Consider the following 13,956-nt stretch of genomic DNA (forward strand, 5'->3'; position numbering starts at 1 on the left):
GATTTTAAGAATTTATGCTAGAGAATCAAATAGAATCGCTTTTAGCTATAAAATCAGCTCCTACGGATAATATGCATCGTCTTCACAGGAACCCCGCCAGAGATCATCTCAGGTGAGTTGCCAGGCAAGGAATGTGGTCGTATCTGCTCATACACAGGAAAGCAGCTGGAAGCTACTAATATAAAGGACTAGCTAGGAAGTTGGGTAAAGCAGGCAGCAGCAGGAGCAGGTGGAGGATCTTGTAGTGTCGTGCAAGTGCAAGATGGCCGTGGAGAGAGAATGACGGCCGGATCGATCGATCGGAGCATGTGTCAGCCCATCCAGATGCTGATGATTTAACACGGACCGCCGGCCGGATCTCTATCTTGCTAGCAACGGACACGGGCTGCTGCCTGCCCATCCATACGCCGGTACAGAACCCAAAAGGAACGTGTGATGGGCTGGCGGCCTGACGGGCCGAGCGCGCTCGGCTACCTTTTTAAATGCGAGTGAGCACATCTTTTGGCCCAGCACATGTGGGCCAAAATCGTCCTAAAAAGTGGCGGAACCGCGAATCATTTCTTTTTTGCAGGGCATTTCCATAGAAATAAATCCCACGTTCATGAACAGTTGGACGGTATGAATATTTTTTAATGCAAGAACAACAGTAAATGCTGTTAATTAGTCCTTGTATATCCCATTAAAAAGGAATCCGAAATCCTTCCCGCTTGCTTGGCCAAGACCGGAATGCCTTAGCATCGAAGAAAAACTGTGGTCTACTCACCGGGCGCGGTGACGGCAGCAGCTGCGGCACTTTCCCACCAAACAAAAGACCAAGCTCTACCTCTACGTACATCGACAGGTGGACCACGCCCGCGGAGGCGATGGTACCAAGGGCATCAATGACACGGTCCCGTTCGGTGCGGTCGCCGGCGACGGGCGTTTAAGAATAAGAACCCGCGCGCCGCCGGGGCGGCTCCGGCGCTCGTCGGTCGTAACGCAGGCCGCCCACCGCGCGCGGCCAAACCCGGCCTTGTCTCGGTCACCAGGGTGACCAGGCCACAAAAGCATCGAGAGAGCTAGAATTCTCGTGCCAGATCGAGCACCCGTCGTCTAGCCGTTGCACGGCGGTGGTCTGCTGCTGATACAATACACACACACACACACACACTGCACGGTCATAGAGATAGAGGCCATCTGCGGCTGATAGAGGAGGCTGACAGTGCCGGCGCGTGGTGACCTCCCATTGGCTTCCTCGCGTTATAAAACCCGAGCCAGTGTGCGTGGCCAGTCCATCCCCACCTCCTCTCCGATCGAAGCTTCAGCTTCTGGAAGCATCCATCATGTTCGCCCACGGCGGCCACCAGCCTCCGCCGCACGACCAGACGCTGTTCAAGATCTTCTGCCGCGCCGACGAGGGCTACTGCGTCACCGTGCGCCGCGACGCCGTCGTGCTCGCGCCCACCAACCCCCGCGACGAGTTCCAGGCAATTGCTTCCTTGCTTCTGTCCGTCTGATCGATCGATCATCGATCTGGGTTCGCGTGTTCATGATCTGAGTTTGCCGCACGTGCAGCACTGGTACAAGGACATGAGGCACAGCACCAAGGTGAAGGACGAGGAGGGCCACCCGGCGTTCGCGCTCGTCAACAAGGCCACCGGCCTCGCCATCAAGCACTCGCTCGGCCAGTCGCATCCCGTACGTGCGTTGTCGTCCCTTCGTTCGTCTTTCTACCTCGATTGACGATCCACTCGCGTGATTTCATTTTGCTCATCATGCGCGTCGTCGTCGCAGGTGAAGCTGGTGCCCTACAACCCGGACTACCAGGACGAGTCCGTGCTGTGGACGGAGAGCAAGGACGTCGGCAAGGGCTTCCGCTGCATCCGCATGGTCAACAACATCTACCTCAACTTCGACGCCTTCCACGGCGACAAGGACCACGGCGGCGTCCGCGACGGCACCACCGTCGTGCTCTGGGAGTGGTGCAAGGGCCACAACCAGAGCTGGAAGATCCTGCCCTGGGGCGACGAGGCCTACGCGCCGCCGCAGCAACCGGCGTACGGCTACCCGGGAGGCAGCCAGCCGGGGGCATACCCGCCGCCGCCCGCCCACCAGGAGCCCGGCTACGGGTACGGGTACCGTCCCCCGCCGGGCGGCCCTGGGGGCTACGCGCCGCCTCCGCCGCACCACCACCAGGAGCCTGGCTACGGCGGCTACCGCCCCCCGCCGCCGAGCAACGCCCCGGGGTACAGCAACCTGCCCCGTGCGCTGGCGTCAGAGGCCACGGTGCGCGTCTACTGCAAGGCCGACGAGGGGTACAGCCTGACGGTGAGGAACGGGACCGTGTGCCTTGCGCCAACCAACCCAAGGGATGACTTCCAGGTATGTATGTATGTATGTAGGTAGGTAGGGCGTGATTTGGTTTAATTTGCCATCATCTGATGTGATCAACAATGGTACATGCTCTCTCCGTTCTACGAAGAGTGCAATTTTAGTTTTTTTTCCAGATAGATTAGTGGTGGCATGAAAAGATTTCTATGCCCTCGTTTGTTTGCCACATGCGGTTTAGTTTTGGCATGGAAATTAAATATGACCACCTAATTAGGCAACTAGTTGAGATCCAACCTTTAGAATAACACTCTTCGTGGAGTTTTTTTCAAACACAGAATTGCACTTTTATAGGACGGAGAGAGTACGTCTATACATGATGATGATATGAAGATTAGCGTGTGTAATATAATTGTGTTGTACCGTATGTTATGTACCCTCGGCCCGCAAAATTAAAGTACTGGGTGAAGGACATGAGGCACAGCGCTAGCATCAAGGACGAGGAAGGCTACCCGGCCTTCGCGCTGGTGAACAAGGTGACCGGCGAAGCCATCAAGCACTCCCTGGGGCAGAGCCACCCGGTACGTATGCGGATTGCTGTAATCGATCTTGCTCCATCAGTTGGACCAAACAAGCAAGGCATCCTTGTCTGTTTCATTCATGTTAAGTCATTGGCTAGTCAGTCAGTGTAGTGGTTGGCACGTACCTGTCTACCTTTACACGATTTCCTGATCGGCGTCACACGGTGTTGATGTTGAACTAACTTTTAATTTATTCCATCTCCAACTGCACGCGTGCTCGCTCCATCCGATCTTGACGATGCATGGTCTGACGACGAACTATCTGGACAGGTGAAGCTGGTGCCCTACAACTACAACCCTGAGGAGGAGGACGCGTCGGTGCTGTGGACGGAGAGCCGCGACGTGGGCAATGGCTTCCGCTGCATCCGCATGGTGAACAACATCTACCTCAACTTGGACGCCTTCCATGGCGACAAGGCCCACGGCGGCGTCCGCGACGGCACCACCGTCGTGCTCTGGGAGTGGGCCAAGGGAGACAACCAGCGCTGGAAGATCGTGCCATGGTGTAAGTATTTAATGAAGTCCATTGGAATGAAGCTTCAATATAATTGACCGGCCAGTGCGTAATTGCAATGACCTGGCTAGCTACCTCTCATCAATTTGTTTATATATGCAGAGATGAAGCCAAAAGTGAGACGTTGAGAGGATCGACCGGAGGAACCTGCTTGCTCTGCTGCTCTTGTGTCATCCGCCCGCTTCTTCATGTTGATCTTCTCTTTTTTCGCATCTGTCGGTTCTGAATAACAAACAGTTCCCCAGCAGCGACGAGCATGTCAGTCAGTCGTGTCGCTCCGTCCTTCGTTGCTGTCTGTCTTGCTGCTGCGCCTTATGTTTGATCTTCTGATAGACTCCATTATATTTGGGAGGTTGTTGATGAAGAGTTTGAGACCTTGCCGGCCGATTCATGTCGCCTCTATCTCGTTTGTGGTGTGAGACGTGAGATGGTAGTCGAGTTGTCTGCGTCTTTATTTGTTTCCTGATGAGCAATCTACTACCGTACTGCATTTGATTTGACGTTTGATCTTGGGCTCCCTCTTTGTTTTTTCTGCCCTGTCACCTAATACTGCGACTAGTCCTACTGTACTAGATAATGTGCATTAATGCGCAGAGTTTCCAAGCGTTGATTCTGATGCTGTTGATGGTTTAGGACGAAAGGGACTTCACCTTGTCATTTTCCATGCCGCCCAGCACGTACCATGTCGCTGTATTGTAGTGTATTTCAGTCCAATCCTTAACGTCGAAGCATATCAAGTCTGTCTTGGCTGATGTGGTATTAACAATGCAGATGCAGTGCTCCCAAGGTAGTACTAATGCTCTGCAACTAAAAATAAAATTTCTCTGACAGATAAGCAAACCTGCAGGTGGTTGATAAAATAAAGCACGCACGACGAGATCCCGGAGATGTTAAAGAAAGCATCGTACCATTTACCTTCTTGGAGCTATCCATGTAGGCCAAATTCCATCGGTCTTGGTCCAGTTAGAAAATAAAAAATAAAATACGACGGCAAAAATGGCCCATGCGAGCGAGGATGACGGCCTAAAAGTTTGACGACGGGTGTGCCAATTAAGCTGCTTGTTAATGAAATACTACTAGTCTACTTATTGATACGCCATTGTGATGACACCAAGAATTGATAAATCCTATGTAAGACGAGACGAGGTATCATGAGTTAGTTGGTGATCGACGTATATACACCGATACTTTATCGTGTTGTTTGTCACAGGGAGATGGAGTTGGAGGACGCGCTTTATTTAAGGGTTTTTTTCCTCGAGACTAAACTTCGTGCCATCGCATCGAATGTTTGGACACCAATTATAAGCATTAAATATAGATTAATTATAAAATCCATTACATAAATGGAGGCTAATTCGCGAGACGAATCCATTAAACCTAATTAGTCTATGATTTGATAATGTTGTGCTACACTAAATGTAGGCTAATGATGGATCAATTAGGCTTAATAGATTTGCATCATGAATTAGCCCTTATTTATTTATACACTTAGTTTTACAGTTAGCTCATATTTAATCCTTCTAATTAGCATTAAATATCTAATGTGATCCGAAGTAAAAATTAATCTCTAGATCAAGCACCCGCTTAGATCGGAAGATCTCAACAGGAACCTGCATGCCTACCTAATGATCCGCGTCCAAGAAGCGGACGAGAGCACGCCTTTCTCCCAAAGTCAAATTAGTTGGTGCCATTGAATTGCTCCAAGACTACCTTCGCCTAATCACGCCAGCCAGAGCAACCAAGCTCACCGTTGCACTTGCACAAGCACAACAACGCGGTGCCTTTTCGCAATGTTCGCAGTAGGTCAGTCACCAACAGCGAGACTCGTTTAAAACTGAGGCTAGATGTCAATAGCCTACGACGTCTTTAGTGGAGGATGTGATGTGAGTTAGATCTAGCCACAAGACAGATACAGGCAGTAGTAACAGCTAGGGATGAAAATGTAAATACGGATATTCAAAATATCCGATATCTATATCCGCTTAAACATTAACATGAATATCCGTATCCATATTCGAATATTCAAATTTAGGGTGCGTTTGACAAAGCTCTCAGAGCTGATTTTCTGCTAAATTCAGTAGGAGCTCTGCAAAATAATTTTTCAGAGAGAAGTGATTATATGCTGATACTGTGGAGTGATTTTTTGAATGAACTAAGCGGCTGGGAGCTGAAAAAGTATCTTCTCCTGATTCTGTGAAGTGATTCCCATCTTAATTTTAAGAGTTTATACTAGAGAATAAAAAAATCACCTTCAGCCAGATATTATTTCTATCATAGAATCAGCTCCCATAGAGAATTAGGATCAGTTGGAGCTCTACCAAACAGGCCCTTAGTGTGGTAGCAAAGGGTACGTCCGAATCCGATTTTCATTATTTTTCTCTATCTGATTTCACATCCGTATTCGACAATATCACGTTACTATCCAATCCATTTTTAGTAAAACTATTTTAAAAGTTATATTTATTTTCCATAACCAATGTTATTAATTTTTATAATAAAGTTATAAAAAATTAAGTTTACTCATAAATATTATTATTATTATTTATTTATGAGTGAAATTACTTTTATATATTTATTATATATTAATATAAAAACTTTATATATTTATTGAAAATATATTTTATTTCTAATTTTATTTTTTATATATTTATTTATTAAAATATTTGTTGGTAAATAAGCTATTTTTGACATAGCATTTATATTGTCATACTTTAGTTTGTATATATATAATAATTTTATATTCTAAAACTATCAATAAAAAATAGCTAAATATTATCCTATATATTGAGTAAATATCCGAATTTGAATCCGAATCCGAGCCATCCGTTTTGCATTCGTATTCGAGAATATCCGAATTCGTATCCGTATTAGAGTTAAATATCCGAATTCGTATCCGTATTGGAGTTAAAATACGGTAAAAGATGCTATCTAAATCGGATTCGATGTGTATGCGTTTCATGCTTAATAACTGCCTCGAGGAAACAAGAAACCGCTTGCACCAGACGTTGCTTTCCTCTGCTGGCGACGCGCCCAGAGTTCAATTCACTCGTTTCTGTTGGATAGTCTGTAGCTACAGTAGTTTGTACAGGTTCTAGAGTTCATGTCTGATCTGCCCAGAGCCAAGGCAACGTTCTGAACCATACAGAGTTGGTGGGCCTTTTTCACTTTTAAAACTTGGTTGCAGTTGCAGTCTGGCGGGCTCAAGTGCCCGGAAGGATGTGCTGATCGGAATCCAACCTGTGACCTGTTGCCTGTTGGAGCCTTGGAGGAGAAAAATCATTCAGCTTTTGAATCCATTTTCATTTTCCACGTGGGAAATGCACCGCTGTTTCTGAAACTTTTTAGGCACCGGTAATTCAGACGTCTGAATGTGAATTCAGTATCTTCGCAAAAGGAAAAAAAATCTAAATTCAGTAAATCTGAAGCATTTTTCCTGTTCTTATTTATTTACATGGAAATCACTATCGCTAAGTAATGCTGTCATCCTCGTTATAAGTCATTTGTTACCACAGCACTGGATATTGAAATAATTGATGCACCACTATGATGACATCAGGATTGAAGAGTAGTTACCTCCTTGCTAAAGATAAAACGAGTTGGTGATCCGCATTGACACCTTTTTCTGCTTGGAGATGGACACGTTTTAGCTCGAGATTTCGAGTTTTGGACACGGAGAACGCATCTGGCAGGCCAGCATGCATTGTCTAGCGAAGCAAACAGCAAACCTACCAGACCTGCATACCAGCGTCCAGATAACCCCTGCCAGGCTTTGCATTCAGCAGGCTAGAGCAAGCAAGTTCTTCAAGAAAAATTGTTTGTTGGTGACCATGGAAATATCAAATATATATGGAATTGGTATTTGGTAACCAAAACCTTCACCTAATCACACCAGGACAAGGTTCACAGGACGACACATAGCACGAGCAGCGAGTTCAGTGACAAACTGGCTTAGGTCGTCATTCAGACCCCATTTACTGGTTACAGGACAAATTTCACCAGCTCCCACTGGTAACAGTAATGGCATCCGGAGGAAACTGCTTGCACCAACAACCAATGTTACTGAGCTCTGCTGACGCCGCACCCAGCCAGAGCCAGGTTTCACGCGGCCGGCGGACCAGCCGTTGCTCCGCACAGCACTCCATCCAGATGGCAGATGTTGTGAATGCTTCACCTGCTTTTGTTGGACGCGGTGGTTGAGAGTTCAGATGGGCACGGTTCAAACATCACTCCAAACGGTTCAGAGTTGGCACAAAGCAAAGCTAGTACAATGCTCACTTCTCTGTGCAAGCAAAACGATGGCAAGTATATATTTAATTTTTTTTATCTTTCATTTTGAGAATACACAGCTCTCCTGCGTATCATTATATTAAGAAGAAAAATAGAGTAGCAAACTTTACAACGCGGGTCTCAATGGGCGCAAACTTTAAATTCTAATCTTCTTTTATCATTCTGAACCATTTCGCAGATGGTGACCCAACCCCTCATGCAGCTGACCGGCGGGAAGATTCTTATCAGGTAAGGACCATTTCGTGGATTGAGAGAGAAAGAGAGAGAGGGAGATGTGCTCATCGGAATCGAACCACTGTTTTCCAATGATGAAAGGAATGCCGCCTTCTTTTTGGGGGAAATGCCATTTCTGAAACTTCTGCACGAGAAATTCAGTGACCAGGTGTGAATTCGATGCAACTTCACCTGCTGGTTTCCTGCCATGCCTTCCACTGTCCTTTTCAACATGGCAAACTACAGCGTTCCGATATCGTTATCTACGTTAAGCCTTGCGCATAGATCGATGTGGACATACATACGGTAGAGATAAAAAGGGGCACAAACAAGTGTCATCCATGATCAAAGTAAAGTAGTCAGTTGCTAGTGTAACAGAAAGATCACAAAACACCACAGCCCAACTTGCGGGGGCCGGCAGGAATCGTTGTTCTTTGCGGGAATCATACAGCGTTGGGTTCACGCTTCCATCCGCGGCCACTGCCCACTGGTGGGTGAAACAAAGAACATCTCTGCACAGCATTTTCTATTGCTAATCCAAGGATTTTAAAAACACGAGCATACCATTTCCTTATATTGAAAAGACGCATATTTCGTAAAGAAATTTGTCGCCGGTTCTTTGAAATTGTATGAAACCAATGGAGCACGAAACTTCAGAATCTTCGGTGCAAAGCTGGCTAACAAAAAAAAAAGAACTCCAAAATAGAACCCACTCCTTACAGAAATGCTTAGCCTGCAAGGAGGCCATTCTTCTAGAAGATACTACTAGTAACCAGACTAGAACGGAGGGTGTGCTGACCGTGTCATCAACCTGTCACAATAGAGGCATGACACTCCATTCGCATACAGCTATTGCGCAAATGTAGCAAAAGTGCAGAGTACTACTGGCTGGCACTACCTTGAACTGTGCGATTCACTCATCCTTTGCATACAGCTAATGCAAGCAAAGCAAAACAAAATTTGTTGAGTACTACCTGGATTAATGACACAATCATGAGCTGTGCTCCAGTAATCCTTACACTGATTCCCAGATATCAAACGGCTATAATGCAAAACCTGCCAAATATTTCTCACCAAACCAGGATAAATACACTGATAGTAAGGAATCTAACGCGTAGAATCCTTTTAATTGGCATCGAAACATACGGTGGTGTGACATTACCGAACTTCCAAACGTTAGCACTTGTCATCCAAACAGACCTTATTTGGCCCCAGTCGCCAGCGATTGCTACTAGCTGCCAATTACAGCTACAGCGTTTTACTACCGGCCAGGGATGAGTCATTTCCTGGTCATCCAGGCAGCTGTTGGCGTTGGTGTGTGGGAGCCAGCCGTGCCGCTCGCTCGCCGGCGCTATAAAACGCGGCCGCGGGGCAGCGCCTCTCCTCGCACCCAACCATCACCTCTCGAGCTCATCACAGCAGCACATCGCACAGCGCACTCTCTCTCCAGTCCCCCCCCCCCCCCCCTGCGGGCACGAAGAGATCGAACATGTCGTGGTTCGGGCACCACCACCACAACCAGCCGGCTCCCCCGGCGTCGGGCCCCAACCAGGTGTTCAAGATCTTCTGCCGCGCCAATGAGAACTACTGCCTCGCCGTCCGCGACGGCGCCGTCGTGCTCGCCCCGGCCAACCCCAAGGACGTCCACCAGCACTGGTACAAGGACATGCGCTTCAGCACCAGGGTCAAGGACCAGGAGGGCATGCCGGCCTTCGCGCTCGTCAACAAGGCCACCGGACTCGCCATCAAGCACTCGCTCGGCCAGTCCCACCCGGTATTGTTCTGTACTTTGTCAGGTTTTGATAGATTGCCAGCAGCAGAGGAGATCGTCGATTCGATCTGATGCATGCCTGCAGGTGAAGCTGGCGCCGTTCAACCCTGAGGAGGAGGAGGCGTCGGTGCTGTGGACGGAGAGCAAGGACGTCGGCAAGGGCTTCCGCTGCATCCGCATGGTGAACAACACCCGCCTCGGCTTCGACGCCTTCCACGGCGACAAGGACCACGGCGGCGTGCACGACGGCACCACCGTCGTGCTCTGGGAGTTTTGCAAGGGCGAGAACCAGAGCTGGAAGATCCTGCCCTGGGGCCCCGAGGCGGACTCCCCCGCGGCGGGGCCCGGCAACGCGTCCTTGGGCGGCGTCCCCGTGCACACCGTGCGCGTCTTCTGCAAGGCCGGCGAGGCCGACTACAGCCTGACGGCGCGCAACGGCACCGCGTGCCTGGCGCCCAGCAACCCCCATGACGAGTACCAGCACTGGATCAAGGACATGAGGCACGGCAACCGGGTGAGGGACGAGGAGGGGTACCCGGCCTTCGCGCTCGTCAACAAGGTCACCGGCGAGGCCATCAAGCACTCCGCCGGCCAGGGCCACCCGGTGAAGCTGGTGCCCTACAACCCGGACTACCAGGACGAGTCCGTGCTGTGGACGGAGAGCCGCGACGTCGGCAACGGCTTCCGCTGCGTGCGCATGGTGAACAACATCTACCTCAACTTCGACGCGTTCCACGGCGACAAGGCACACGGCGGCGTCCACGACGGCACCGAGATCGTGCTCTGGAAGTGGTGCGAGGGCGACAACCAGCGCTGGAAGATCCTCCCCTGGTGTAAGTAGTGTCCCCCCTTTGCCCTGCATATGCCTGATCAATGGCCATGGTCTTCGCCGAACTGTACAACCATGCCATTGATGGCCTGCCTTACATCCTTTGAAATCTGATGTTTTCCAATCGTTGCTTGCGTTTGCAGAGATGGTGACGGAGGAACTTTCTGGATTGAAAGGAGCTGCTACCTTACCTGCCTAATAAGAACAGAAGAGATTTCTGCAATAAAACCGTGTGCCATGTTTCAGAGTGGTATTTGCGTCAGACCGTCAGTCACGGTGTGACTAGCTAGTGGCCTGTCCCTTTTGTGAGCCTGGTCTTACCATGTGAGGAGTAGTAGGCAGGGCATTGTGATGTAGTAATCCTTGTGGCTACCCTTCTTTCGATTTCCGGCGCCTGCACTCCGAACTATGTATCGTCGTCTCATTTGTCATCTGTTCATCTACTTTCTTCTACTGAATGGATGATCTCGCTTTGCTTACATGCATCTGAATTCTGCTGTACCAACGTTTGTGCTCGTCAAATCACTCGAGGGGGAATCGTGTGAGCCATCCAGCGAGCCGGCGAGACCCAAAAAACAACAAAAGGAACACAACAAAGTGACAAACTACGACTCAAACTGGGCCTTGGTGTTCTTTTGAGCTGAAAGTTGAGCCTTCGTGTTGGAATCACCAAGTAGAGGGAGAAGCTGGCTGGTTATAGAGCTGGGCTAAATCAGGCCCAATCAAACCGAGTTATCGGGAATCGAATCGAATAAGGGGTTTTTTCTGCTCCAGCTTTTTAGTTCAATTTCAGAGAATCAGTTCACGGAATCATCGTAAAATTATTTCTCTTAGAGAAACTGTTTAGCAGAGGTTGTTCTGGATTCAGTCTAGAAGCTGCTCTGAGAGCTCTACCAAACAGGCGTCAACGGCGAGACTGCGAGTCTGTGACACTCGAATTTTTTGCTCTCCACAGCTCCATCTGCAAACCACAGCCCATTCATCTGCCTGTACATAGTGAAAAAAAACAGTGTTGCGCAGTTCTCGCTCATGCCCTTAGTCCTAGTTTGCCTACTCTATCAATTCAATGATACATAGCTTTGTTGCTGCTCAGTAGCCTGTTCTTCACAAATATCACTCCCGCTATGTCGTTTGAGATATCTGAAATTTCATCGAAAATACTAACTCAATTTTTAAATGAACTTTTCATGAATATGTACAAGCAAATTAGGACGAAATTAAAATTCGTACATTCCAATAATTGGGGAAAATATATATTATGCCCAGCCCGTGCGTTGCATGTGTATGAGCATCTCGTCCATACTATGTTTTTTTTTAAAAAAAAGGAAGAAAAATCCATGCGTTTTCAGGTCAAGCATTTTAATTGAACGGGCTTTCTTGTTTCCAGAGGAGAGGGAGAGCTAGGAGGCCCTCATCATGCTGGGCCAGTATTTCATGCAATGCGAGAGAGAAGAAAGAGAACTGGGGACTTGGTTGGGCCTTCTGACGCGACCTTGGCCTGGTCCATTTCGACACCTTGTTCACTTCACATTCCTGATGCAAAACTAGTGCAAATGTACGCAGAGTGCAGATGACAGCAAACCATGGTAGCAACATTTGCAGCATCGAGAAGGTCCGGAAGCCAGAACAAATTAAAGTCGATAACGATTCGTGTTCATCATCAACGGAAAAGGACGCTCGCAAATCCATATTCGAATTCGCTGCTTAATTAATTCGCTGTCCGTTCGTTTTTCTGCATCACGTTTTCATCTTCTGCTTGACCACAAAGCATTCGGCATTCAGCGGTGCAAGATTCTCCGGCTGCCTGCCTCCTCGTGGACGCCATAACTTTTCTTCTATCTTGGCCGGCAATAATGGCCACCAGCTAGCGCAACGATAGATGTTATTCTTCCCAAAACGTCTAGAAAATGGAATCACGCAAAGCCGCTGGGTACCCCTCGATCGGCTAGCTAGTGGCGCATCCATCCATCCTTGCTGCCCATGCACGCGCCCTAGCTCCCATCCATAGATGCAGATCACCACCGATCACCTGGCTGCTACCACCGCGCCGCCCCCCTATAAATCCCCCGTGTGCCCCCGCCGCCATGCTGCATTGCCGCGTCAGAATCAGAGCTCAGAGGAATTAAGGAAGAACCACCACAACCTGCTACCACCAGGTACTTAGCATACTAGCTAGCAGCATGGACGTGTACGGGCGTGAGCGCTACGGGGGGTACGGATACGGCGGCCTGGCTACGCCCGGGTACGCGCCGCCGGTTCCGTACGGCATGTCGCAGGTGAACATCGAGGGCCACGGGTGCGGCCGTCCGCTTCCGCCGCAGCCGACGGTGAAGGTGTACTGCCGCGCCAACCCCAACTACGCCATGACGATCCGCAACGGCAGGGTGGTGCTGGCGCCGGCGAACCCCAAGGACGAGTACCAGCACTGGATCAAGGACATGCGGTGGAGCACGAGCATCAAGGACGAGGAGGGGTACCCGGCGTTCGCGCTGGTGAACAAGGCCACCGGGGAGGCCATCAAGCACTCCCTGGGGCAGTCCCACCCGGTGCGCCTGGTGCCCTACAACCCCGACTTCCTGGACGAGTCGGTGCTCTGGACGGAGAGCCGCGACGTCGGCAACGGCTTCCGCTGCGTCCGCATGGTCAACAACATCTACCTCAACTTCGACGCCCTCCACGGCGACAAGTGGCACGGCGGCGTCCGCGACGGAACCGAGATCGTGCTCTGGAAGTGGTGCGAGGGAGACAACCAGCGATGGAAGATCCAGCCATACTACTGATCGAGAAGACTCAGATCATCATCAGCAACTCAGCATCATCGTCCCGTACTACAGTAGCTACGTACTGCTGGATCTTAAAATGAATAATTGAGCCTTCTTGTCCTGCTGCTGCCTTGCTTTTGTCTAGCTAAGCATGCTTAGATAGAGAAAGCAGGAGGCAGGAGCTTACTACTTACTGTCATGTACACGTTGCAGCTATATGTATAGTAATCAGTTGCAATCCTACTACGTACAATAAATTATCTAATATTTGGTGTATTTTGGCCGTGAAATACGTATATATTCGCGATTCATTCGGATAGGGTGGGGTTTTGTTCAAACTGCGGCCCACCCAAATGAACGGAACGGCCCGGCCCGTTTGTTTCGTCTTGTTTTTCTTTGGGCTGAGCCGGAACGGGCTGCAAGGAACCATGCAGGTTGGCGTCGGCCGCGCACCCCGGCGAGCTAGTTGGGCCCGAGGCCCAAAACGCGGAGCAACCAAACCTCCCTGGCCGTCCAAACCCAGATGATAGGTCCACAGTTTTACGGGGCGTCCCCACCTCTATGTTCATTTGCATTCATAGCATGTCCTTCCTTGCGTTCAAGATTTGGCCTTTCACACCTATTTTATTTTTCATAAATGTTTTTTCTATACTAGAGAGATTAAATGTGCGTGGTAAACAATCAAGATGCTC

At 49.3% G+C, this 13,956-nt stretch overlaps 2 protein-coding genes across 2 annotated transcripts; both read left to right on the forward strand.

Annotated features, from left to right (window-relative positions):
- The first annotated feature begins 1,299 nt into the window (after positions 1-1,299).
- Positions 1,300-10,983, forward strand: LOC112881365. Its single transcript, XM_025946023.1, has 9 exons — positions 1,300-1,466; positions 1,555-1,677; positions 1,774-2,361; positions 2,766-2,888; positions 3,159-3,393; positions 7,868-7,917; positions 9,278-9,676; positions 9,759-10,506; positions 10,646-10,983. Coding segments are annotated over exons 1-9 (2,412 nt in total). The 5' UTR covers positions 1,300-1,322; the 3' UTR covers positions 10,648-10,983.
- Positions 10,984-12,582: 1,599 nt separating this feature from the next.
- Positions 12,583-13,540, forward strand: LOC112879652 (ricin B-like lectin R40G3). Its single transcript, XM_025944004.1, has one exon. It carries the CDS (start codon positions 12,683-12,685, stop codon positions 13,280-13,282), a length of 600 nt encoding a protein of 199 aa, XP_025799789.1. The 5' UTR covers positions 12,583-12,682; the 3' UTR covers positions 13,283-13,540.
- Positions 13,541-13,956: the final 416 nt, after the last annotated feature.

The sequence above is a fragment of the Panicum hallii genome, chromosome 2, assembly GCF_002211085.1.
Source record: "Panicum hallii strain FIL2 chromosome 2, PHallii_v3.1, whole genome shotgun sequence".
Taxonomy (NCBI): Eukaryota; Viridiplantae; Streptophyta; class Magnoliopsida; order Poales; family Poaceae; genus Panicum; species Panicum hallii.

Coding starts and splice junctions, on each gene's coding strand:
- LOC112881365 (XM_025946023.1), top strand. CDS start 1,323: ATGTTCGCCCACGGCGGCCACCAGCCTCCGCCGCACGACCAGACGCTG. Junction 3,394..7,867: donor CTGGAAGATCGTGCCATGGT/GTAAGTATTTAA, acceptor ACCATTTCGCAG/ATGGTGACCCAACCCCTCAT. Junction 9,677..9,758: donor CGCTCGGCCAGTCCCACCCG/GTATTGTTCTGT, acceptor GCATGCCTGCAG/GTGAAGCTGGCGCCGTTCAA.
- LOC112879652 (XM_025944004.1), top strand. CDS start 12,683: ATGGACGTGTACGGGCGTGAGCGCTACGGGGGGTACGGATACGGCGGC.